We start from the raw sequence: 27,216 nt of genomic DNA on the forward strand, positions 1-27,216 counted from the left end.
TTTTGTGTCAAGTCAGAAGGGTGAGGAAGAAGCTGGATATCATGGAACTTTGCCACTTGTACTACCTAGCCTTGGCCCCTCTCCCTATGTTTGCCTACTAGGGAGTTTAGCTAACACCTAGTCTCTCACCTATGTTTTATGTGTAGGATATTTTTGTCCTTGTGTACAGGCTGAACCACTATCCCTGAAAAAATACTTACAGGTAAATTTTACTTTCCTCTTCTACTGACAAAGGCTCTATGTTGAGACCATAACTTCATTTAACCATCATACCAACTCTTTTGTGGATACTAAGGCATATCAAATTTTTTGGGAAAGGTAAGTGGAGCAATGGGAGAAAGGGTGCACAAGTATGGCTAATGATTCTACCAGGCAAGAATCCAATAGATTTGGTTCCAGAAATCAAACACACTTACTTATTTACTTTGAGGAAACCTAATGTTCAACAGTCTTACTTTGTTGTATCCCCTCTTTTCTCTCTCTTTCTCTCCCTCCCTCACTACCTCCCTCTCCTTTTCCTCTCCCTCTCCTCCTTCCTCTCTCCTACTCTCCTAACTAAAATATTGCCCCCATCGGGTACCATGGTTTGCCTTTAATGCTGTCTCCTCTAAAGCCTAGTTTGGGACTATAGCTGACCATGATAGCGTGTGACATAGAGTGAGTATTCTAGAGACCAAAGTAAGGAAATCCAGAATTTACAGCAAGCCTAGGCTACATGGTGAGACAACCTTCTGACACACACACACACACACACACACACACACACACACACACACAAGCCAATTGGCCAATTGTATCTGGCTATACTCAATGATCCATGATATTTACCGAATTAATACATTGAGCTAGACTAGTGTTCCCTCCAATCCAAACTAGCCTACTTAAAAATACCTCTGAAATGACTTCTTACATTTAAAAAAATCTGTCAAGGAAAAAAAATACTGAGAAAGAATAGAAGACGGCTACTTTGCTTTTAAGTCATTCAGATGAATACTTTTTAACCATTTTTCCCCTGTGGTGGCAAAGATAATAGATATGTCACCACCATTTATTCAATGTAAAGTAGAAAAGTGACTCTAACCTTTGGCTGTTTCCCTTGAAGTTGTTGCTCTCCAGCTATCTGAACCACTGTGTTCTTCCAAAGTTTTGGATCTACTACTTCCCCCACATTCTCCTCTCACGATTGACGGAAGCATTTTTCTTCTGCAGCATCTATGAGTCACTAGGGGAATGTTTTGAGGGTTTTTTTTTTTTTTTTTACTAGCTCTAAGCAGAGACCTTTGATCGCAAGAAAGACAAAGAATGGAAGTAGGGGTGATTTCTCACTCTTCTGACGGCTTCGGGGAAGTCTGCGGTACTGGCTGACGGCATACTCCAGCAAACAGGTCTTACAAGGTACTCATGTCTTCCAGGAGTCCGTCTCACCCCGCAATCTGTTCTGAGGCGGTTTGGCAGGAGTCCGCCAACAGTACAGGGAGAGAAGCTCAGTCGCGCATGGCTCCCGCCACAAGCGCAAGCATTCTTTGATGCCATAATCACACATCTTTTTTTTTTTTTTTTTTTTTTCTAACAAAACGAAGTACCACGCAGTGGCGGCGCGAGGTTGCAGATCTTCGTGAGGCAAGAGGCCACCAGCTTCAGGTGTGAAAGGCCAGTTCCCTCCCAGCACGTTTCCGGCGGGCGGAGGAAGCGGCCTGCGCGCAGCTTCGCGCCTGCCTGCGTCAGAGGTCCCGCACTTGCGCAGGGCCGCCTTCCTTCTCTGGTAGCACGCAGGCGCAGAGGAGCAGCTTGGGGCCATGGCGGCGGCGGGCACGCTGAGGGGCTTGGCAGTGGCTGGCGGAGGCGAGAGCAGCGATAGTGACGATGACGGCTGGGATATTGGGTATCTGGACCGGTCGTCTCAGGTAGTGGAAGAGGCGCCGCCTCGACGGCCCCTAATTTAGGCCTCCCCTGGCTTTTGAAAGAGAGGCCCAGACCCACCACCCCCTTGTTTCCTCATGCCCACCCAGTTCCCTAACTTTCTCCCAGGATTTTGAATTGCGCATGTTTCGGGTTACTAAGCAAACTGGCAAAGTGTTCCCGTGTTCGCCAACTGCTGCTTTCTTCAGTGGCATCCTTTAGGCCTCAGACATAGCGCTTCGCTTGGATTTGGCTCGGACTCTTCACGCATTTTATTTGCCCGCCAAAGCGAAACAACCCTATGTACTTCGTTCTTTCCTGATGCAATGGGAATGAAAATATACATAACGAGAATTTTAACTTCCTGCTCTTTTAGAAATTGAAGAGGTTGTTACCAGTTGAAGAGAAGAACGAAACTTTTAAGAAAGCGCTGACCACTGGCGACATTTCCTTAGTGAAGGAACTCCTAGACTCTGGTGAGAGCCAAGAAATACTGTCAAGCAGAGTTGTCTAAGTTCACTAGACTGCCTTATTTTTAAAGTTTGTGCTGTTTTCCTAATGAATGTTAGTGTAGCTATTGTATTATTCATGCCTTAGTTGGCTTTTTCTCTACCTGACCTATTTTCTTCAATTCCCCTCTTATTTGGAACGTGTTGCCAATGACTTTCCATTGGTTCTTGCACCTTCTTTAAGAGACAAGTTCTGACTAATCCAACCCCACCTTGATTGTCACTTTCCATTGGTTCTTGCACCTTCTTTAAGAGACAAGTTCTGACTAATCCAACCCCACCTTGATTGTCTTTTTTAACTATTTACTTGGCTTTCATATGCTTCTTAAGATCTCTTTCAAGTTCTGTTTCCATCTGTGTTTTGTTACATTTTGGTGCATATTGCCTGAGTTCAATATCAGAATGAATATCTGCATCCGTATTTCTTCTAGTTTCATGGCCTATTCAGTCTGATCCCTTGGGGAGGTCACTTAAGCGTTCAGGGCATCAGTTTCTTAATGTAAAGTATAATTTTATCCTGGGTCCCATAATGCTTTCTGATAGCATAAGTAAAACTTACTTTAAAATTACTTCCACATGAAAATTAAGTTGTTGACTCTAATGGTTGAAATTATGCAAGGATTAACAACTGTTAAACAGCTCTAATATACAAAATACACACAGCATGAGAAGTCATGAACAGCAAGTGTTTTTCTTCTTTGCTAGAGACAATATATCATTTACTGAAAGTACATTATTGGGAAACACGATCATGTGTTGATTACTGTCCATGACACTTGATGGCTCTGTAATATTAAATCAGCTGTCAGAGTTTTGTAAGCTCCAGTTTCCCCATTTTTAAAAGGATCTCAACATTCTACCCAAGGTTATTGGAAATAAAATAAGACAATATGTAAATAACAGATTAGAATACATAGCTTTCATGTTACTGTTAGCTTAAGAGTTATAAACAATATATAAATCTGTTTTTGTAGCAGATGAGGAAGTTCTGTCTTACTTGTGAACAAACACTGGACCTTGTTACTCACTTGAAGTTCAATACGACTTCAATAAGGAAATAAAGAGGACTGGATATATAATATGAATGTATGGATAGTGAGCATAGTAATGATGGGGTAGAATAGGCAGAAGTTTTAGAGAAGAGAATTTGTCCTCAGAATAGCAGGACAGGTGTTGTTAAAGTTGATAGAACATTATGTATCAGGATTTAATATGATTGGTGGCAAGTTGGGGCTTTTCAGCCTCTTGAAAAGAGCCTGTGGCTATGTAAGTATTTGGTTAGCCATTTGAAATTTTTCTTTAATTATAAAACCATTTAAAACTCATTTTAAAAAGCCAATAATAAATGTATAAGGAGAAAGGTATTTTTCTATTGCTTCTACAAAATAAGTACTAGAGTTGATAATCAGTAAGAATTTTTATTCCAAAAGTCAACATTTACTTCTCTTTTGTTATACTTTGTCTTTCTATCTTTGATACCACGGTTTTGGTAACAACTGCCAAAGAAAAGAATAATAACTAGAAGAAAATAATGATTGTAAGTCTGAACTCATTTTCTGATTATTGCAGTGGTTTAGAGGGGAAAAAAATGTTAGCAAGAACAAATTCAAGTCCCCCCCCCATAAAGTTTGGCATTTCCCCAGTAATTACCATATACATTATGACAATTTATCTAAGACAGTTGGAGATTTTACTTCTATAGTCTTCAGTGACTTATTGCTTCAACATGAGAAAAAAAATGAGCCCCTCAGAGCATTTCCTCAGTGATGACTTTTATCTTTCTAAGTAGAATGCTGTAATTAAGGACCATAAAAATCTGTGAATTATAAAATATTAAAGCCAATACTGTTGGCCATACAATTTTCTTTGAAATAGAAAAACATTCTCTTTTCTTTTCTGAAATTGACAGGTACTTAATTGTTAGTTATTATTATTACTAATTTTAATTTTATATATATATGAATGTTTTTCCTGAATATATGTCTGTAAACCGTGTGTGTGCCTGGTGCAAGGAAAGGGTATTGGATCCATTGGTACTGGAGTTATAACAGTTATGAGTCACCACGTGGGTGATGAGATGAGATTCCAAGTTCTCTGGAAAAACACACTTAACACTGAGCCATTCCTCCAGCCTTTCTACCATGCAAGTGTCAATAAAAAATTACCCTTTACTCTTAATCTCTTTAAAGGAAGAGGTTTATATTAATTTAATGGGTTGGGTTTATTGCCTTACTGTATCTTTGTCCTTGTTACACACATAGCTTCTATACTCCTTAATCCTAGGTTAGTTCAACCTTTTTTGTTTGCTTTCTTCACATTGCTAAGCCAGTATTATTGAGGAAATTCTTATTATTAATTCAAGGAATTTGTAGCATTAATGATTTGAAGATTTTACCATTGTCCTTTCTTGGCAGTTATTACCTGTCTCTGTCACATTCTAAATATGATTTACTATATAATGTGTGTGGGTGTTTTATCTGCATGTTTGTGTAGCACATTCAAGCAGTGCCATAGAGGCCAGAAAAGGGCATAGATACCATGGAACTAGAGTTAAATATGGTTATGAACTGCCATGTGGGTGGTGGGAATCGAACAAGGTCCTCCTTATCCCTCTCTCCAGCCCTGTCTCTACTAAATAGTGACGAATTTAGATGTTATTTTATATTCAAGGCCTGACGTTTTCATACCTCTCATTATTCTGGTTCTCTCCTTGTTATTCATTTTTCTAAAGTAAAACTTAATATTAATATTTTGCTTGTTCTTTTAATCAGACCTCCTCAAAGTAACTAATTTGTACGATACTATCTTTCAATTTCCTTTTGTTTTCTATCCTATTCCTTTCTCTTGCCTGTTCTTGGTTTTGTTGTTGTCCTATATACTTCCAGCTTCCTGTTGGTCTTGTTGCCTCCTGTCCCATTCTCAACACTAGTATATTGTGTTTATAAGATAGATATAATATAACATAATATAATGTAATATAATAGTATTGATCCTTGGATTACACATTGAAGTCTGCATTTCTCAACAGAACTTTAGTGATCCAACCCTAACTTTAAGTCTTGCTTTATCAATTTACCCATGGGTTTTGTGTTGGTAAGAAGTTAAAGATGTCTCGAGGGTGCACATGGTAGTTGCAGCCATAGAGATGTATGGTACTGCTCAAATCTTCCTCAATACCACACTGAAAAAGATAGCATGGAAATCCCTATCATATTGTAGATACTGTATTTATAATGTAGTAAACATTGTTCCTATCGGGTCTCATGAAGCATGCTGCCACCATAAAACCGAAGGTAGGAAATTGTAGTAATACCAGTACAAGAATTTTTTGAAGCCTTTCTTATGAAGAAATGTTCTTCCATAATAAATTACATACGTCCATATAAGTTTACATCTACCAAAGTAATAGCGAGGGGTTTTATTTTTCTTTCTTTAGATTGTGGGCCTTTGAAAATTTTGTTTTTATGGGGCGGGATGAAAGATGACTCATGTCAAGAGCATTTGCTGCTCTTGCAGAAGACTGAGATTTGGTTCTGTACATCACTAAGGTAGCTGACAACAGTGTGTAACCTTATCCCAGTTTTTGGAGTTCTGATGCCCTCTTCTGGCCTCTGTGGAAACTACACACCAGTGGTGCATATATATTCATTCAGGCCAAGGTTCATATGTATACAATTTAAAAATAAGGGCAGGGAACCCTGACTGCTCTTTGGATTGGAGAGGGAGGGGGAGAGGAGTGGGGGGAGGGGGAGAAGAGTGGGAGGAGGGGAAGGAGAGTTGGGGGAGGGGGAGGGAAATGGGAGGCTGGGAGGAGGTGGAAACTTTTTTTTTTCCTATTCTCAATTAAAAAAAAAATAAGTCTTGTCGGACTGGAGAGATGACTCAGCAATTAAGAGCACTGGCTGTTCTCCCAGAGGACCTGGGTTCAGTTCCTAACATCCACATGGCAGCTAACAACTGCCTATACTCCAGCTCAAAGTACTCTGACATCCTCATACAGATATGAATGCAGACAAAACACAAATTCACATATACATGGGGAAGTAGGTAGGGGATAGACAGACAGACAGACAGACAGACAGATCATTAAAACAAATTTGTCTCTACATCGACAGGCATTAATGTGGATTCCAGCTTCCGGTATGGATGGACCCCTCTTATGTATGCATCTAGTGTGGCCAATGTAGAGATGGTTCGCTTTCTTTTGGACAGAGGTGCTAATGCAAGCTTTGATAAGGGTAAGATGCTTGAGAAAATTTGACTTTGCTTTGTATTGTGACTCTTTGATTTCCATGCAAGAGTTAGACTAAATGAGAAATTAAAGTACTTTAAAAATAAATAAATAAATAAGTAAATAAATAAATAAAGTACTTTAAGCAAAAATCTACTAGTTATATTTTATAAAAATTAGGAAAATTCAAATGTAAAGCATATATTTTTAAAACTATCTCAAAGAAGATAGGTTAACAACCTATTTTTGTTATCCTAATAACAGTTATATTTTAAAGTACTTTTAAATAATATGCTAGATGATTTTGGTTGTTTTTAAATAAAAGCACACTGAAAGGAGTATCAGAAGGCCGGTAATTTTTTTTGAAAAATTACTTAAATTTTTTTATATGCTTGAAAATTGAATTATATTAAAGTTGTTTCATAGTTTATTGAAGCTATGTTTTCTTGCTATTCAACAACTTCCTTTTAGTGCTGGGAGTCCATTCTAAAGAGCAAGAGTGTATATGTAAATCCAGTTTGCTGCATTAAAGCAGTGATTACATTGTATTAAAATTTTTCTAGTAGACATTTGAATTCATTTCATATTTTAGGTATAAGTTATGTTTCAGGATTAATTTTCACATTTTTGATCTACATGAGCTGCTTACAAAACTATTTCTACAGTCTATATATTTTAAAGAAATTCTCTCTTGGTTGCATTCTTGCTGAGGTTTTGCTTTTCATTATGTCATTTGAAAACATCATTCAATGAAAGCCATATTTAAGAAGGAGAGTTTCAAAAGTATATAGAATACTCTGTTCAAAAAACATGGTTTTCCTTTTTATCAGAGAAGTACTTTTGGTTGTAAGGCATTTTGTATTTTTACAATATGTACACATAAATTTCTCTGTACCTAAAGTAACCCCATTCAGTAGGGAGTCCAGTTATTAATTCCTTCATTATTAATTGGATGCAAAATATTAAGGCATCCTCATAGTGACACTATAAATGATAATACTGGATCAGGTATAATTATGGCTTGTCTGTGTTAAGTCATTAATGTAAAGAATGGCTGTGATGTCCTATTTCATTTCTAGTATTTGAAAAGGGTTTTTGTTGTGGTGTTGTTATTTGTCTTTAATCATCCTTGATTTCCACCACTTTTAGAAAACAGGATGAATTCATAGAGTAGAAATGACTTAAAAAAAAAAAAAAAAAACACTGATGGATGCGGGACCAGCAAGATGGCATAGCAGAGAAAGGCACTTGCTGCCAAGCCATGCATGATTATGTAAATTTCATCTTTGAAACCATGATGGAAGGAGAGACCCAGTTTCAAGAAATTGTCTTCTGATCTCTTCATCGGTACAGTTTACAAACAAATCAAGGATTGTCAGAAGTGAAGTAAAACCAGAGACTGTTGTTATTTTCTAATCACAAATTCAGCAAAGTAGTTTTTTTAATTTTTCAATTAAAACATCACATGCAGGCTATACAAATTCATTTGTGCCTAACCACTTTCTACTCTCTTAAAGAGATAGTAATAAGGGAAGAAAGTTAAGATATGAATTGGCACACACTTTAGAGATACAAAAGGCTCATTGATGAGATGGTGAAGTCTGACTGGAGTGCAAAAGATGGGAAGAGGTTGGGAATTTTAGAGTACAGTAAATACTTAGCATGGTAAAGAAGGCATTTAGAGACACTTCCTAATGTGTGAGGATTTCTTTGCTTTTCTTCTCATATAGACAAGTTAACCATCTTGATAACTGCATGTTCTGCTCGTGGCTCAGAGGAGCATGTCTTGAAGTGTGTAGAGTTGCTACTTTCACGAAATGCAGATCCAAATGTTGCTTGTAGGTAAGAATCTAATTCTCTGATGAAAACATACTTTATCAGCCTGTTATATTTGATAAAATGAGTTCTTAAAAATCAATAGCATTGTTTACTTGGCCCAATAGTGAATAAAAATGCATCATAAAGTCATAATTTCTTTATTAAAATGAGATAACATAAAGGTAAACCTCTGGCTTTTAAATTTTAAAGGAGTAAGCATTTGTAACTACATGGAAAGAGCTCTGTAAACCTATTTCCTGTGAATCATAGCCTTAGAAGAGCATGGTGGTTGAACAATAGTATAGTAATAAAGTTTCTCAAGTTTTTTTCTGCATGTAAAAATTAAGAATTTGGGTCTGGCAAGATGGCTCAGTATTTAGGAGACGTATATACTGCTGTTGCAGAGGATTTATGGTCAGTTCCCAGAAACCACATTGGCTGGCTCGCAACTACCTGAATCTGTAACTACAGGGAATCCAACATCATCTTCTTAACTTTTTTTTTAATTTAATTTTATTTTTGTTTGTTTTGTTTTTGAGACAGGGTTTCTCTGTGTAGCTTTGGTGCCTGCTCTGGAACTAGCTCTTGTAGACCAGGCTCTCCTCAGACTCAAAGAGATCCTCCTGCCTCTGCCTCCCAAGTGCTAGAATTAAAGGCATGCACCACCACCACCAAGCTGTCTTCTGGATTCTTTAGACACTTACACTGACATGCACATAACTAAAAATAATAACAAAATAAGTACTTTTAAAAGAATTAGCAGTTTTATTTATAGAAATACTGAGAAAATACACTGTAAGCAATTTTTCTCTATCCCAACTGCCAACTACTAAGTAACCACACCAAGACTTCTTAATTAACCCATTTCTACTACTCTACCTATTGCCTCGTGGCTTGTGGCTGTATGTGCCCTCCAACATGTCTTGCTCCCTCTGCATCTCCTGGTGACCCTGTGCTTCTCCTTCCCAGTGTTATTGGCCATTCACCTTTTTATTAAGCCTATCCATATGACAAATATTCGCAATGTGCACAAAGATCATTCCATAACATCCCTTTTTGTTTAAGTAAAAAGGAAAGGTTTTAACTCTCACATAATAAAACTATAAGCAGTACAAACAGCTATCAGGTAAAAGCTATATTTACAATGTCCAATCCATTTTTTGACATATTTGGAGAAAATATTGCATTATTTATTCTATCCTGATGAGTCCAAAGCTCTGTGCCTTATTTACCTTTTATTGTAACTAAGGAAAATTGTAACTATAACTATCTAGTATTCATCTCTATCAAAGACCCCAGTAGGCTATAATATTACCTGAGTAAACAGTAAATGCAGTACAAGTCACTTACAAACCTAACAGTAATGACAGAAACAACTAACTGCTTGGATAATCACCCAAACTTCCTCTGCAACATTGGGGCATCCATCTTTGGCCTTCAGGCCTAGAATATCTGACAGACTTCTGTGAAGCACGAATTTTTGAAGGACCTTCCTACCCATTCATGGCATTTTGGCAGTCACTTTTCTTTGTGTTCCACTGGTTCAGTTTGGACAGCATATTGTCAGCAGTCAGGACAAGAGCAGTTTCTTACCCAAATGACTAGCTTTTGCCACAAAGAAGCATTCCATGTGAACCTTCTTTGATGCCCATTATCCATTTTGGAAGTAGATTGGTACTGCCAGGAGCAGACATATCTCACCAGGAGCAGATATATCTCAGTCATAAAAAGCCTTATGCCATATTTGCTTCAGGAGCTCCTTCTGCTCCTTCAGCCAATAGCCTTTAAGATACCAGCCCACTTGGGTGTGGTCTCTATGGCTTGAAAAAGCAGCCATAGCCACACTCTCCCTCTCTTGCTTCGGTCGTGCAGAGGGCTGTTGTCTAGGACAGTGATCTGTAAGTTTTTCCCTTTAAATAAACAATCATAATTTTTATTAATTTTACTAATCATAATTCCAAACTGGTGTGGGATTGTTTTGTGACTTACCCCTTTAATATTCTATAGGTCCTTGAAATGTTTGAAGACCATCATCTATCTAAATATGTATGTGTGATCTTGAAAGCATACCTAACATGCCTATAAGTTTGACAGTTATAGATGACTATTAACCTGTATTTCTTATCCTAAATAGCTTTCAAAGACTTAAACGTTACATAACCTTTTTAGATGAGTTTCATAGGTACAATACATTAAAGAAGATTAGTAACATATATACAATATAACAAAAATAACTTTAAATTTGTATCAGTATACAAAAATCCATACCAATGCAAAATATTTGAAATTAGTGATTGCTTAAAAGTAGACTCAATAATCCATCGTCTTAGCTCATCATTTTTATACTATATTCCACTTTTTTCCTTCAGAGAGAGATCCTTGAATCTAACTCCTTTGTTTAGCTCTTTCCCTAACCATGACCAACAACAACTTGTACCCAACCCCCCTAAATGATGACAAACATCTGAAACTCATTCAGTGATCAAAAGCTATCCATTCCACCTTACCTTAGGCATGTGGGCATTATATTCTCTAGACTACTTCATGTTGTCTGGGGACACTGGAATCTTTAGAAGACCCTGGGAAAATTGGGATAATGGTCAAGTTCAAGGAGAATTAGCAGTATTATTTGTTGTCCAGGCTCTGTGTAATAGGAAATGCAAGGCTTATCTGAAATCCAGGTTAGAGCAGTCTGTGAAGCTGGACCATCTCAGCCTTAAAGCTGTTCTGGATGCAGAACTCTGAGGAAACTGCAACAGAGGCACTCTTGAGAGTCTGTATCACCTGGGCCACTCATTTTTATTGGTGTCCAGTTCCCTTGCTCTGAAAACACATAAACTTTCAAAGGTAACATACGTATCTACATTAATACAAGTATGAAATGTGCAGTGTGCACAGGTCAGTTAAAGGTGGTTTTCTGCTTTATGTTTGAGCAGGTAAGAACATCTGTCAACTTTATAATACATTTGGACTGTATAATCAAATTGTAATGTAAGTTTCTCTCTAACCAAGCCATATGAAAAGGTGGTATATAATAACTCATGAGGACTCTAGCCAACAAAATTTATCATGTCTCATCTCAGAGCTGTTTCCATGTCAAAGGATCAGCTTAAACATCACCTGTCCTGTAGTCTTTTTTTTTTTTTTTGTCTTCTTCCTCCATGTCTCTAGCCAAGATATTAGGAAGTTTCCAAGCCAAATCTGATCTTTGTTAATCTGGAAGGAATTTACAGCCTTTTGTTTCCAGAGGAAACCTCTCCCCGAACACAACATGTTATGTGACTTCCATTTTGACATTAAGGCGTTTTAAAAGCGGAAGAGTACATCATAAAATCAATTATTTTACTGAGTCCAGGAAGCAAGTCTTATTTTAGGCCATTTCCAAAGTTCCAAATTTAAATGACAGCAGCACACTTGGATTCAAATCAACTAATAATTTTTTTTCAATTTCAAGGCACAACCAGATCTAAAATATATACTTAAGAGTTATTATCTAAAGAGAATAAATGCTAAAAAAGTAGTATGCTAAAAATTATCAGATAGTTTTAATATCCCTTTTTAATCTTTAGTTTTTAAATGAGATTATCTGTATGGCTTTTCAACAATATATCAGGGTTTCTTAACTTTAACACTATTGACATTTTAGGGTTAGTAATTCTTTGTTTAGAGGGGATATCCTATGAATAACAGAATATTTTACCGGCGCGTCCTTGACTACTAAATGTAGTGATATTTTTCCAGTGCCATAATCAAAAGTATCTTTGCAGAGTCCCAGTGTGGTATGGAATCCAAAATAGGTCTTGCTTGAGAAATACTCCAAATAGATAAAAATCTTTTTTTTTCTTTCAGTACTTTCACAAGATATTATAGGTAGTACCCAGGCATGGCAGTCCATGCCTGTCAGTATCCAGCAGTTTGAAGCAGGGGAATTATAAGTTCAAAGTCAAGCCTGTACAACTTACAGAAAGACTGTGTACCAACAGCAAGTAGTGAAAGCTTTGCCTTCTTACTGACTAACTTAGAAGCATCCTAAAGGAGACATCAAAGCAATGTGTCATGAGTTCTAGTCTAGAGATCATCTTTCAGATACATAGGATAGATCTTAAATGAAATGTCATGTAAAAGGAAAGTAATCTCAGGACACAGGAGAATATAGTGAGATTTGGAGGGAACTGAATACATAAATCATAATTCAAAAAACTGATGCCTATTTGAATATTGGAAGGTTTAGTTTTATGTATTATATACAAAATATACCAAATATAAATGTAAGAGGAATTATTCAAATGTCAGGGAGAAAACAGACATTTACATGAAGGTACTTTTAGTCTGTTGACTTAGGAATTCTTTTGCTCATAAAAAGTATCTAGAGTGATAGAAGAGATCCATAAAGCTTATAAATGACTAATTTTATAAGAGCTAGATGATCACCTAATTGCTAGTTGTCTAGGAAGATTTTCTTTTTAACAAAAATGAGGTCTGTAGTCTTATTTCATGAATAAAAGTAGTAACAAAGCCATATAGGTCAAGCTGTAAGCTAAAATCTGAACTTTCTGTTCTCATGTCTGATGTGGCTTGGGCACATCTACATCTGCAGAAACAGCCCTAAATACAGAGTCTTTGTAGCTAAATTAGCAGGGTGAAGAAAATGAGGAATTCACTTGTTTGTTAGAAGATTCTTTAGGAGTCTGTAGACTTTTACAATGAAAGTGAGTTATTTGAATCAAATTGCTTTGTCAGTTTTTCTTTAAAAAAATGAGAAGAAAGAAAAACGTTAAGAGTAAATGTTAAATATTCTATTATTTTGTTTGCTAGAAGTCTTTTGGAATAGTACTAATGGATTCCTGTAATAATTTAAGTTTTTAAGATTATAGAAAATTAACATGCAGTAAAGAATTTACATTTTAGTGTATAATTGACTGAAGCAGTACACATTTATGTAACCACACTGTAAGCCAGCATTTCTATCCTTCCATAAAGTTTGCTGGAACCCTTTCCTGTTAAATCCCCTTCTTTAGTGGCTATCATGTAGTCCGCAACTGGTTCTGCAACTCTAACCATTTTATTCTAGGCTGTTATGTAAATAGAATTGTATGGTATGTTTGTTGCTTAATTTCTTTCAGCAAAGAATGAATATCACAGTTTCCATATTGTATATATCGATTATTTAGTGCTTGATGTTCCTATGAGTATTGTATAATAATTTTTTTAAATATAATGAAATCTTTGTATTCTGGTTGTGGTGATTAAATCATAAATGCCCCGTAGTCTTCCAGTTGGTGGTAAAGGAAGCATGTCACTAGGAGTGGGTATTGAGAGGCTGCAGAGTGGTGACATTGCATTTGCTCTCATCAAAACTTGAGACTTCAGCTTTTGCTCTAATTTCCACGATGACTGCTTATTGCTATCCTTCCTTGCCATGTCAGACTTTATCCTCCTAGAACCATAAGCCAACTTCTATGATTTGCTTAAGCCATGTGTTCTATCACAATAATAGAAAAGAAACTAATAACTGGCAAAAACAGCTGACATAATAAAACATAAAATTGGTTGACTTAAAAATGGAAAGAAAAGGCAATACATATTTTAAATTTCTATAAAGTTATTTGCTAACTTTCAGAGGCAGAATCTAAATTATTTTAAGACTAAGCTCAGGGAGCATGAGTAGTAAGAGAATCGCTGCTAGCATTGCACCTTTCATTACCCCTTCCTGCCTAAGTGGGGACAAGCACATTGTGTGGTTCCTTGGGGTAGCACTGACTTAGCCACACCTATATTTAACCTATTTAGTTGTTTATTAGGAGATCACATTTTGTACTTGTGACTGTTGTTTGCATGGTTTCAGCAAAACCTTTTGTGTGGGTGCTGATCATTACCAACAAGTGTTTGTATATGTTTTCAGATTTTCTCTTCCTTAGCCATTATAGTTCGTTGCTGTGTTCTCCTCCCTCCTTCCTTTTTTTCCTCCTCTCCTTCCTTTTTCCCTCCCTCCTTTCTGTCTGGATTAATTTTTAGACTGTTTAGAGAAATTACTGTTTTATTGTTTGATAAAGTTCAGATTGAATTGTTGGCATGTAGTAAAGGGAACTCTTGTAGGTAGCATGAAATCTCTAGTGTTCATTCTCTGTTGGAAGTCTTTCTACTTTCAGCTGCATTCTAGCCATCAAGGAGAGGAGAAAAAATAGATTGCCTACATAGTAAATGTTCAGCATCTGAGAGCATAGACTGTCCCCATAAGAGTTCCTCTTGTTTCGTAGAGCTATGAATTCTAACCTGTTTCCAGAGTCAACAGCCCTTGCATTAGTATGCCTGTTGCTCTGAGTTCTGATGATGTTCTTCACTGACAGCAGAGAAAGCTTTGCAACAGTTCTCTTACAAAGAAGCTTAAAATCTAAACAAATACAGCTTAGTCTTTTTGTAGTGAACCTTGTATTTCTTTCATTAAAAAAATGAAAATTTGTCCCTTAAAGATAAATATTTAATATCCAGAGCTTTCTTGAGACAGGATTTTGCTATGTAGCCCTGGCTGTCTGGAACTGGCTGTGTACATCAGGCTAGCCTCAGCTTCATAGTGCCTTTTGAGTGTTGGTATTAAAGATGTGTGTCACCATGCCCAGCTATAGCACAGTTCTTAACTGCTTCAGTATTGCTGCTGCTGAAATTTTGTGTAAGTAAATAGCTACATGTTCACATCTGAGACTGATAAAATGGCTCAGCAGGTAAAAGTGCATGCCCTGCAAGCCTAATGACCCAAGTTCCAAGAGCCCACATGATGGTAGAAAGGAAGAATGTCCAATCGCCACACGCTTGTTGTTGGACAGGTTTATCCACACTCATAACACCCACCATGCACATTCCTTTAGTTTACCAAATTTCATTTTACCTTCATTCTGTTACTAAAATGGTGGGTTGATTTCATTTACTTTTCTGGCTTCTTCTTAAAATTGAAGTGTTACTTTTTATAACTTATTATTCCCTGAGAATATTTCCAACTCTAAGGTAAAACTTCTTCAATGTGGTAAATATGTCATCTAGATTGATCAGTGCCATTATCTAAAATCTTTGTAAGCTTTTTATGTTGGTAAGATTTCTCATGCCTCTTCTTAATGACCAGGTGTCAGTTACTAGATTTGAAAAATAACTGTGAGAATAATATGAGGCATTCAATCATTTGTCAGTGACATTGTCAGTTCTGGAATCATGTAATGTGAAATTTGGAGATTGAGGTTCCCTTGGACCAGTTTGGAGGTATGAATAGGACAATTTTTTTTAACCTGGAAGATACCATCCCTTGAATCTCAGCTTAATTTGTTTCAAGTATGACAGATAAAGCCCTTTACCATGTTTATCCCAGGACGGTTGCCTTAATTCTGATATTCACTGCCATTTTCCCATTGAGCTCTGTGAAGTAGCAAGGGTCCTAGAGGCAAAAGCAATCATAAATGCTAGCTCTCTTACTTGCATTTTGCTCTCTGAATTTCATCTGAGTTATTCCTTGGTATCTTTGTTTTTAAGAAAATTTAAAAATTCTTAAATACATCTGTTTTGGGTGCCTTCAGAGTTTTTGTCCAAATTATCTATCTAACTTAACCATGTCTACAAGGAGAAATTAGCATCTTCTAATTATAATTTGTTTTTATATTTATGACTGACATAGTGTCTAAACTGTTCATTTTCTGTGTGGATTTCTTTTATAGTTGTTTTTTCAAAATAACATTAACATTTCATAAGTTTTCCATATTGGTACAAAAAAATCTACATGGTTCTTTTATCACTTTCTCGATTTTTTTCCTTTTCTTTCTTTGGGATTAATGTCAGCTAACAACTTGAAAGTAATTTTTAAAGTTAATGCTCTAAGACAGAAATCACAATTCTGTTTTTCTTAAATATTGCTGATTTAAATGCTTATCAGGCAAAGGTTTTCTCCCACTCTGCAGGTTCCTTTCACTATGTTTATGGTTCCCTTTGCTGTGCAGACACGTTATTATTTCCTGTGTCCCATTAGTTAATGCTCTCTGTAATTCCCTGTGCTAGAGGACTTTTGTGCAGAAAGTCCTTGCCTATTCCTGTGTCTTTAAGTATATTTCCTATCCTTTCCCCTAAAAGTTTTAGTGTTTTAACTTTGTAGCATGTGTATCTTCCTCTACCTTTCTATGAGTCCTGTGGGTATAACTTCTGTGGCTGGACACAGCCAGGGCTGCTGCTCCACCATCTTATCAGTCATGCTGACTTTAAAGGAAACATTTGTCTCAACACTTGCTGCCTCCCAAGCACTGTGTTAATTGCTTTTGAATATGTTGTTTAAAATATGCTTACAAATCAGCTGTAAATGAGCTGACATTTTTATTGTTAAAGTAGTAATAAGCCTGATAAAATCCTGTGTAGTTTAACAAGATTTTTGTTTGTATTTAGAATTTGTGAGATTTCCCCCTAGTTTGCTGAAATATTTTCTTTTTCTTTTTTTTTTAAAAAAAGGTTTACTTATATATAGAAGGTACTTTTTCTGGCAAAGAATTTTATTAAATTCAGATTTCTCAGCCATGATATAAGTTTTACAAACTTATGTGACATTTTAACTTCAGTAGATATTTTATTACCGTTGATAAATAAGAACACATTACTCAAGAATTTGACATAATCATTGCATGGTTGTTAACTTGTTGAATATTATTGCCTATTCTAAAAAAGAAGAAGAAGAAGAGGAAACCCTGGGAAGACTTTACCTTTCCCAGAGTGTAAATTTAGTCATAAATGTCAATGGAGCAGCTTGGCAGAGTGCGTATAGTACTGACTTGTAATGAGAGCGAGCTTCTAGTTTCAGTAACTGTGTGGCGTAGCTTGTTGCTAACAGCACAGGCCCACGCCACAACACTATTCTTCCAGAAGCAGTTTTTAAATTGCTAACTTAGAAATGATCTTTAACTTCCTGACGTAGTTCCTCTTCTTTTTAAATCTGCAAAATAGTTGACACGTTTTTGTTGTGAATATTTAAATAACAAATAGACCCATGGAGTAAGCACACGTGATCCATTGAGGAAATTCCTTCTGTTCTCTCATAGATAGTAACTAAATAGTTTTATGAAGATCCAATCCTTAAAACAGAACTGTATTTACATACAAATGTATACATTTGTGTAGGTTTCTTTCTCACTCAAAAATGAGAGAGGGGTTTTTCTGTCAATACTTAATAACTTTATCTTATTTGAGAACTCTAACGTATTCATATTGCTAGTACACTGTCCTATTAAACATTATCATGTTGATATCATTAAGTTGCGTGCAATTTAACATTCTTGTATTGTATGGTTAGAAGTAATGTGTCATGAGCCAGATTTCTAAGATTTGAGCTTCCACTTTTTTATTTTATAACTGTAATTTTATCTTTTCAGCTTTGTTTTTAATAATAAAAGCATCACATCATAGAGGTGCTTTTCTGTTTTGAATGGTACCTAGATAGAGAGAAAGACCCCCTGACAAGGATGTACACATTAATTCTGTAAAAGACTTCCAAAGAAGACTGCTTTAAAAGTACATACATTTAAAATGAATAATAATCCTTAAAAAAAAACCTAATTGACAGTTGATATTGTAAGCTCTCTGAAAGAACATCCACTTTACATCCTTGGCAATGTACAAATAAGTTGTGTGTCTGTGTGTGTTGTTAGGAATCAATTTTTATTTGTTTCTATTTAAAAAAAGAAATATAGCTTTTCTTTTCAATATAAATTATGAAATTAAATAATTGCTGATATTTCTTTTCATTTGGATATTTAGTCCATTATCATTTCATATATGTACTATCTACATATCTATTATTAAGGAAATGAACTTTTTTCTAATTTTGATTGAGAATCCAGGGTTTTTTTAACATTATTCCATTCCTTACCTTATCAGTTATTTGTTCTTTCATTGTTCTTTGAGTGGCTACCCTAGAAATTACAATATTGATTCTTTACTTTATTGAAGTCTACTATATATTAATGCTTTTATCAATCCATGGATACCATTGGATTCTTAGAAGGTTTTTATTCCATTGTCTTTTGTATGTATTGTCATGTATTTATATTTACTTGATGCTCATATTCGCTATTATTATTTTAGTATTGCTAGCAATTATGATGTTAACTTTTAATTTTACCCATATAATTATCTTCTCTGGTGTTCTTCATTCTGTCCTGTATTTTGTTTCAATCAAAAATCATTTTCGAACTAAAACCTTCTATTAATACATCTGTGTCTTGAGGTTTCTATTGCTGTGAAGAGACACCATGAGCACAACAACTCTTATAAAGGAAAGCACTTAATTGGGTGACTTACAATTTCTGAGGTTTAGTCCATTACCATCATGGCAGCATTCAGGCAGTTATGGTGCTAGAAAAGGAGCTTAGAGCGGAGAAGCTACATCTTGGTCCCACAGGCAACAGGAAGTAAACTGAGACACTGGGCGTGGCTTGAGCATATATAAAACCTCAGAATCCACCTCCATAGTGACATACTTCCTCCACATTTACTTCAACAAAGCCACAGCTTCTAATGGTACCACTCCCTTTGGGCACCATTTCATTTTCTTTCAAACCACCACAATCTGTTAGAAGTAGAATCTTTTATTTGAAAACATTTTCTTTACAATTTTAAGTTTTTAGTGGAGATTAAAATTCTAGGTTAGCAAGTACTTTGTTTTGTAATTTTTTTGAGATTAGAATATAATTACATTATTTCCTTCTTGCCTAAGGAAGAGCACACAAATAACAAATGTTCAGCCCTGAAAATATATATGCAATATAATACATACATACAAGTAACATACAACCCTAATTGGATTTATATATTTAGAAATATGTGTGTCTGTACATGTGCATATATGTAAGTAACAATAGCTAATGAAAAGCAGGACCATGAATTTGAAAATTAATTTCTTTTAATACTTATCAAAACTTTATGTTGTTGTACCATCTGCTATTTCTTCTGAAAAGGCTATATATTCTTATTTTTGATTCTTCTGGGATACTTTATTTTTACTCTTTGTTGTTTTAATTTTCTGGGAGTTTTTGAACTGGAATTAAAGATGTGTACCACCATACCCACCTTTACTGCCTTTTTAAAATAATGCAACAACAAAATTATTTTATTGTATTTTCTTCTTATGTATCAGTTTCTGCACATAATACAGTATCTATATACAGTATTTATGTGTGTACACAAATACACTAACACATTGTCTAGAAGATACAGAATTCATTCTGCAGCTGAGCTCATTACTTCTAATGATTATTCATTGGTTTCTTTGCATGTCTAGGTCTATAATTATAGAAATTGAAAGTACTTTTTTTGCTTTCTAAAATTTGTGCTTAAGTTTCCTTTTTCTGTACTCATAGGCAACATTTCAGATATAAAAATTCCTGATTTGAGAAAATTAGAGTACATATTCTTTTCACAGTAATACAGACTCTGTTTTTATTGCATACTCAGTTGTGTTTAGACCCAAAGCCCAATATTATTAATGTTGCCTTTGTATCTTCTTTGCAAGGCCAAATATTAAAAACATACATTTGAGATGCTGAAAGCAGTGATTTCTAGACTAATTTCCTGAGCACTCTTTTTTAAATGTATTTATTGTTGTACATATATATGATGTCTCTGCATGGCAAGTACATGCTACAGTATCTGTGTGGAGGTCAGAGGACAACTTTGTGACAGAAGTTCTTTCCTTCCACCTTACTTGTATTCTGGAATAAACCTTGCATCACACAGGAGCGGTTCTTTTATGCACTGTGCTATCTCAGCAGCCATACACATTCCTAATATATTTTATAAACCCAAGTTTCCTTATTCCATTTCTAGGTTAACTATTACTTTCCTAGAACTATTTTATGTTTCCGAGTCTCTGTGATTTGAACTGATTATGATTAGTCTGTTGTTCATCTTATTGTTGATCTTTTAAGGTTTCCTCCCCAGACCTAGATCCTTGGTTCAGAAATCTGTAGGTGAGAGGGTTCTTACCACAAGAAGCTGTTTTCCTTGCTATGCATCCTTCCCACACTTCTCCAGGAAAGAAAAATGGATCCTCTTCAAGAGAGGTGGTTTTGAACAGCACAGGTGGTCTGTCACTTATGAATTGTAAGATGGAATCTCAAAGTTTTTTGATTTGCATTTCCCTAATCACCAAGGAGGTTGAACATGACCTTCAGTGTCTTTTGGCCATTTGAACTTCTTCTGTTGAGAATTCTCTGTTCAGATCAGTACCCCATTTTTAATTGGGTTACTCAGAATTTTAATGTCTAGTTTCTTGAGTTCTTTATATATTTTATAAATAGGATGCCTTTTTGCCTTAATGACAGTGTTCTTTGCTTTACAGAAGCTTCTCAGTTTCAGGAGGTCCCATTTATTTAATGTTGCTCTTATTGTCTGTGCTACTGGGGTTATACGTAGGAAGTGGTCTCCTGTGCCCATTTGTGTTGCAGTCTACTTCCCACTTTCTCTTCTGTCAGGTTCAGTGTGATCGGATTTATATTGAGGTCTTTAATCCATTTGGCCTTGAGTTTTGTGCATGGTGATAGATATGGATCTAATTTCATTCTTCTACAGGTTGACACCCAGTTAGACTTCTCTTAAGTCTGTTGCTTGATATCTTTTAATAGTTTGAGAAATTCACAAGTTAATTATACTGGCTTTGCCTCATTTTCTTCTCTGAAACTGAGATTTAGGCCATCACATTTAGACCAATTTTACTAACACTCTTTCCTTTTGATACATTCATTTTCCCTTCCATATTTTATAGTGAATATTCTCTCCTGCTATATTTTCCTAATCACTAAACCGGTGTTAAGTTAGTACATCTGCTATTAAGTCCATTTATTAACTACTTTTATTTTTCAGTTTTAAAATTTCTGAGTACTTTTTTAATACTGGATGTTCAGATCTCTAATTTTTTTCTTTTAGCTTTTCTTCTTTTAAAATATTTAACCACATTTTCTCTTCCCCTAATTCCTCTCTAAGTCCTAACCACTTCCCTGTTTTTATATCTAGTAATGTTTGTCTTATGAAATTATTGCACTAGATTTCTGTGTGTATGTGTTAGAATTATAAACCATCTTGAATTATTGCTCTATTTATCAGTATGATGTACCTTCTTCTTTTCTCAGTAATTTTGGCTTGAAGTCTATTTTTTCCAATATTATAACAATAATGTCTGTTTTCTTTGTAGTTTCATTTGCTTTGAGTGAAATTTTCCAACCTTGGCTTAGAGTTGCTTCTCTTTGATGATGAGGTGTGTGTTTGACTGGGTTAATGAGATGGTTAATATTTAAAGTTGTTATCAAAAGGACTCTATTAATGTCTGTCATTTGGTTAATTTTATAGCTTTTTGTATAATCTCATTCATCATTTGCCAAATTTCTGTTCTAATGTCAAGTAAGGCTTATTATTTCCTATAATCTCAGGGAATTTTTTTTCAGTATATAGGATTCCTTTGGGTATTTTTGTAGTACTGACTTAACAGTCATGGCTTCTGTTAGTTTGGAAGTTATTCTTCCTTCATCTATAACATGGTAATCTGGTTAGTCCTTCAGCTTCAGTGCTTACTGTCATCATCCATCCTGTCCTGGCACTTGGGGTTCTTGTCTTTGTCTCTACTCTAATTCTGGCATATTTACTTCTGTCTGTGATTTTGTTCTTTTGCATTGTTTTGTCCTCTAGGCTTTGCATTTTAACTAGAATATAGCATAGAGTGGCTCTTTTCCTGTCTTGTCTGATAGATACTGTATCCTGGATGATCAGCTCATTTTCTTGATCTGCTAACTTTTTATTGACTATATTATTTCTGCCTCTACTCTGATGTCTTTCTCCTTGTTCATCCCTGTAATTCATAAATTTTGTCTTTTAATAGTGTCCTCTGGGTTTTATATATCATTTTTATTCATTCTTATTTTATCTTGATAGATGTCTTGATGTTTGAATCTATACACCTTGTTCTCCATCCCCAATACTCTCTTCCAAGTGACTCATGGTATAAGAGAAGCTTTCTACTGAAGGTTTTTTTTTTTTTGGTTGTTTTATTGATGCTTTTATTTTTTGACTGTCTTAGTTACTTTTCTTTTGCCGTAAAGATGCACCAAGACAAAGGAAACTTATAGAAGAAAGAGTTTATTGGGCCTAACAGTTTTCATAGAGTGAATCCATGACCATCATAGGGGAAAGCATAGCATCAGGCAGGTAGGCATGACACTGTAGCAGGAGCTGAGAGTTTACATCTGATCCACAAGCATGAAACACAGAGCTAACTGGGAACTGCATAGACTTTTGAAACTCCCATGCCCATCCACCCATGACACTATCCTTCACAAACAGTTCCACTAACTGGCAACCAAACATTCAGATATATGAGCCTATGAGGGGCATTCTCATTGAAACCACCACATTGGCTTAATGAACTTTGCATTTATAAAATTTCAGTTGTATTTTTCCAAAATTTCATCTTCTCTTTATTCCTCTTTTGTATACTGTATTGGCTTCCTTATTTCACTCAGCACATGCAAGACATACTTTGTATCCGCTTTGATTTTGTTAAATATTCTTATAATTATTCTTTTGACCTCTTTATCTGGGATTTCATTTGACTTGCTCCCACCGGTGTTCACTACTGTGGGGGTTAGTATTTTTAGAGGCATCATACGTCCTCAATTTTTCTTTGATGTTTCTTATATTTATATCTTGGGATTTGATGCACATCTACGGTTTTTAAATTGATTGAATCTTTGAATCAGTTTTATTCTTTCAGCTGAAGTATATATAATGTTCTAGTGAGACTAGGTATAGCACAGGAGCATAATACAGAAGATAGATCTCCAGCCCATGTGCTCAGGTGTGATCACCTTCTCTACTCTTTAACTAATGTATTAAGTGCAAAGGCAACCACAATTCTATTGGACACTCAGTGTGAATACTAAACACAGTATTTCATTTCACTGCCTGTTGGAGGGATAAAGGAACAGGATAGTACTGTGTACTGAGATATTATTTACTAAGGGTAGGAGTAGAAGGAAGCAGGTTAAATGAAGAAAGGATTAGTGTTACTGCAACTGAGAAAAAAGTTAAGAGGGTACAAAGTAGATGGAAAGGGGAAGTTGGTGTCAACCGAATTTGAAGTGTTTGGTAGTCCCCACAGAGTTTAAAGATTATTAAACCTTTGGACAATTACAATTTAGAAAATAAAGTTGGAATGAGAATGAAATGACATGGGTAGTGAGAGAATAGCAGAGAGTAAACAATAGGAAGATGATCGTAAAATCTTACCGAGTAACACAGAATTCAGCAATATTTATGTACAAGTGAAGTTTACACAATTAAAAGATAACATAAAAAGACAAAGTAAAATTAAAAGTACAACGGATTTTAAAATATGATCACCCCAACTTTGCTTCCCCTAAGATGGTTTTGAATTACTTCCCTGTGATGTTTCATGTAGAAAACTTTACTGAGAAGAGGGAGGTGCAGTTTGCAATTCTGGCTCAAAAGTATAAAAGAAGATTTGTGTGTGTGCAATGCCCAGGGGAGTTTAAGCAGATTATCTTTGGATTTCTGGCACAGCTGAGTTCAGCAGTGCAGTTCTTAGTGCTTATGCTGCCCCCTTGTAGAAGCCTTTCCAGGGTGTCCTGCAGGTCACACTTCAGCTGCCATAGCCAACGCCTCCACTGATTAGTGCCCAACATGTACAGCCCTCAGTCCATGCCCCCACAGCTCCGGATTCTAATTATGTAGCACCAGGTGTGTAGGGAAGGGTAGTGTGGAAGTCCTTGGTAATGATTCCTGCAGACCTCATCAGAGTAAGATATAGGAGTATCACTTTTCAACTCCAGGCTTTGTAGCCAGCACTTTGCCTTTCTGCCCATGTGTGTATTCAGACCTTGGGTAGCACATTTACAACTTTCATTTTTCTGGCTGTTCAAGTGAAGGCAGGGAGCAGCTGAATCCCTTTTCTGGCAGTTCCCAGTAACCAAGACTGGAGAATCTGCTTCAGATTCTTCAGCCTTGAGCCACACAGATTGCATTGGCCATGCATTTTATTGCTAATGGTGAAAGTTGGGCCCAACCCTTAGTCTCTCCAGCTAACTGGTCCTGTAGTGAAGACATGGTACAAGGAGAATAGACAGACTTTCCTGGTATTTCCCACTGACTTCATAAAGCCTCATCACTACTGAGTGCTGGTTCACAGCTCCTCCTTCCTGCTTCCCTGAGGAGCTATAACCTACCACAAGAAATTTGTTCTCAGCTGTTGTGTCAAGCAGGAATGGAAACTACCGTTTATTTTTCACCATGTCTCACTGATGGGGCTTCTAAACCACCATCTTACTAGGGAAGTCTCAAGCTCACATTGTTTTCCTTGAAATTCTCAGTGCTTTAGTAACACCAAACTCCAAGTTCTGTGAGTGGTACTGTGAGAAGACCAACTGGTACTCTCTCTGCCAATGCTACCCAGACATTAGGTGTAGTAATATGATGTTAAACTCTTTGGACTCTTAGGGGGCCCGCCACCCAGCTCCCAAATGAATCACAAGGAATCTTATTCTTAGTTATAATCATCTAACCTTAGCTTGGCTTGTTTCTCGCCCTCTTTCTTTTTTTATATTATCCTGTCTACTCTGGGTTTTTCCCATTCTCTTACTTCTTTAGATCTTGCTCTTACTCTGTGGATTGCTGTGTAGCTGGATGGCTGACCCCTGATGTCCTCCTCCTACTACTCTGAACCACTTCTCCCTGTTTTCTTTTTGTATATATTCTCTCTCCCTGTCAGCGCTGCCTCTCCTTTCTCCTGCCTTGCTTTTTGCCATTCTGAGCTTTATTAAAACATCATGTGTTCTAGACAGGCAAAGAATCACAGCTTTACAGAGTTAAACAAATGCAACATAAACAAAAGTAGCACACCTTCAAATAATATTCCCAAGAATTAGGAGCTGCCTCAAAGAAGAACTTGGGAAGAGAATATAGGACTCAGTTCAACATCAGAGGCTTTGTTTTCATGCTCTGGAAGTCTTGGTTTTGCTTCTCTATCTTCACATGCATTGGATGAACTTTGTCACCATACAAATTTCTGAGGTGGATTACTTACAAAGATAAGAGGGAAGTTGTGGGGGAGGGGGGCTGACATATGCATGTGTGTTTCAGAAATCCTAGTTTATGATAGCTCCCCTTTCTGAATTCAGGTCTCCATTAGTTAAATTTTTATTTTCACTCTGTTTCATAGAATACTAATCACATCTATCTGAAATATAGATATGAAATATAGTTATGAATCTCACACACAGCACCTTTGCAGCCTCAAAGATGTGGCAAGTCTCAGTTGTGTGAGGGGCTATGTAGTTAATGACAAAGAGATGTAGGGATCTCATGTGCCAGCTGAAATCTCATCTCAAACTGGAAGCCAGTATCTGCAAATGATCAGACTCAAGGTTTGTAACAGTTTCCTTGAAGCTTAACAAGATTCCCACAAGATACCCTGGTCATCTTCAAGTACTTTCCCCAGTTAACCTGAGAACCTCTCTCACTATGCCCCACTTCTCAAAGGTTCCACACCTCTTCCTGGAGATGGGGACCAGTTTACAACACTTGAACATTCAGTGAACACCCAAACTATATTCATACTAGAGCAACCTTCCAACATATTGTAGCCCCCTCAGTATTGATCTAAAACTACTCTAATCCTGGAAGTTGATGTCCAGTTTTTAGCACTTTATCATTGCCCAAACCATGCTAGTTTCATTATTCTTCCAGCTACACTTGTAACAAGATTTAAGAAAGAATAAATAATACTTAAATATGCATCAAATATGTATATGAAGATATAGGCAAGTTTTTCTTTGGGCCGCCAGCTCATAAAGTGACACAGACACTTACTGTTAACTATGAAAGTTCGGCCTATAGCTTAGGCTTGTCCCATTAGCTCTTATGACTTAAATTAACCGATTTCTGTTCATCTAGGTGCTGACACATGACTCGTGGCTTTTACTTTTCCTTTTTCATGTTTTGTTCCCTCTGTGTCCAGCTGGAGATACTGCTTGTCTTCTTCCCAGAGTTCTCTCTGTCCAGAAGTTCCTCCTGTTCCTTCTGCTTTGCTATTGGTCATTTAGCTTTTTATTAAACCAGTCACAGTGACACATTTTTACACAGTGTAAAGGATTATTCCACAGTATAAAGGTAAACCAGTCTTTTAATTTGTAGTACAAAGAAGTGGTTAATTACATCATTGTGACTGAAAATTCCTATGAAGTTGTATTTTATTGCCCTCTAGTGGAAGTTTTATTGCAGTGAAATAACCACAAAGTCAGACTGAATAAAAATTTAAAATGGTTGAGAAAAATTATTTGTTACAAATGCACATAGGCTAGTTCTGAATTTAAACTAGCTGACCTTACTGCTTATACTCTAAACCAGAAGTTGGTGCATTGAGAATGTATTAGAATACAGACATGCTCTTTTATTTATGTCTCATCTGTGGCAGTTTTCATACTATAATAATATAATAAAAGGTTTCTGTCCTGCCTAGTCCTACAGGTGTTTAATCCCAAATAAACACACAGAGGTCTACATTAATTATAAATTGATTGACCTATTAGCTCAGGGTTCTTATAACTCTTATAACCTATTTTAGCCCGTAATTCTTGTCTATGTTAGCCATGTAGCTTGGTACCTTTTTCGGTGAGGTGGTCACATCTTGCTTGCTCTGTGTCTGGGTAACAACTGCCGACTGACTCTTTCTCTTCCCAG

At 36.2% G+C, this 27,216-nt stretch overlaps 1 protein-coding gene across 2 annotated transcripts in view; it reads left to right on the forward strand.

Moving 5' to 3' along the window:
* Positions 1-1,583: 1,583 nt before the first annotated feature.
* The window catches only part of Asz1 (ankyrin repeat, SAM and basic leucine zipper domain containing 1), a 47,840-nt gene continuing 22,207 nt past the window's right edge, over positions 1,584-27,216 (forward strand). The window contains exons 1-4 of one of the 2 annotated variants that reach the window (XM_050145920.1): positions 1,584-1,641; positions 2,276-2,375; positions 6,524-6,646; positions 8,370-8,481. In XM_050145920.1, the coding sequence (XP_050001877.1) occupies positions 6,568-6,646; positions 8,370-8,481 (191 nt within the window). In that variant the 5' untranslated portion in view covers positions 1,584-1,641; positions 2,276-2,375; positions 6,524-6,567. Of the gene's footprint in view, positions 1,642-1,711; positions 1,905-2,275; positions 2,376-6,523; positions 6,647-8,369; positions 8,482-27,216 lie in introns of those variants that run through there. The other variant, XM_050145919.1, reaches the window with a different exon arrangement.

Source organism: Alexandromys fortis, unplaced genomic scaffold (genome assembly GCF_014885135.2).
Source record: "Alexandromys fortis isolate MF-2015 unplaced genomic scaffold, M_Fortis_MF-2015_v1.1 scaffold_34, whole genome shotgun sequence".
Classification (NCBI taxonomy): domain Eukaryota; kingdom Metazoa; phylum Chordata; class Mammalia; order Rodentia; family Cricetidae; genus Alexandromys; species Alexandromys fortis.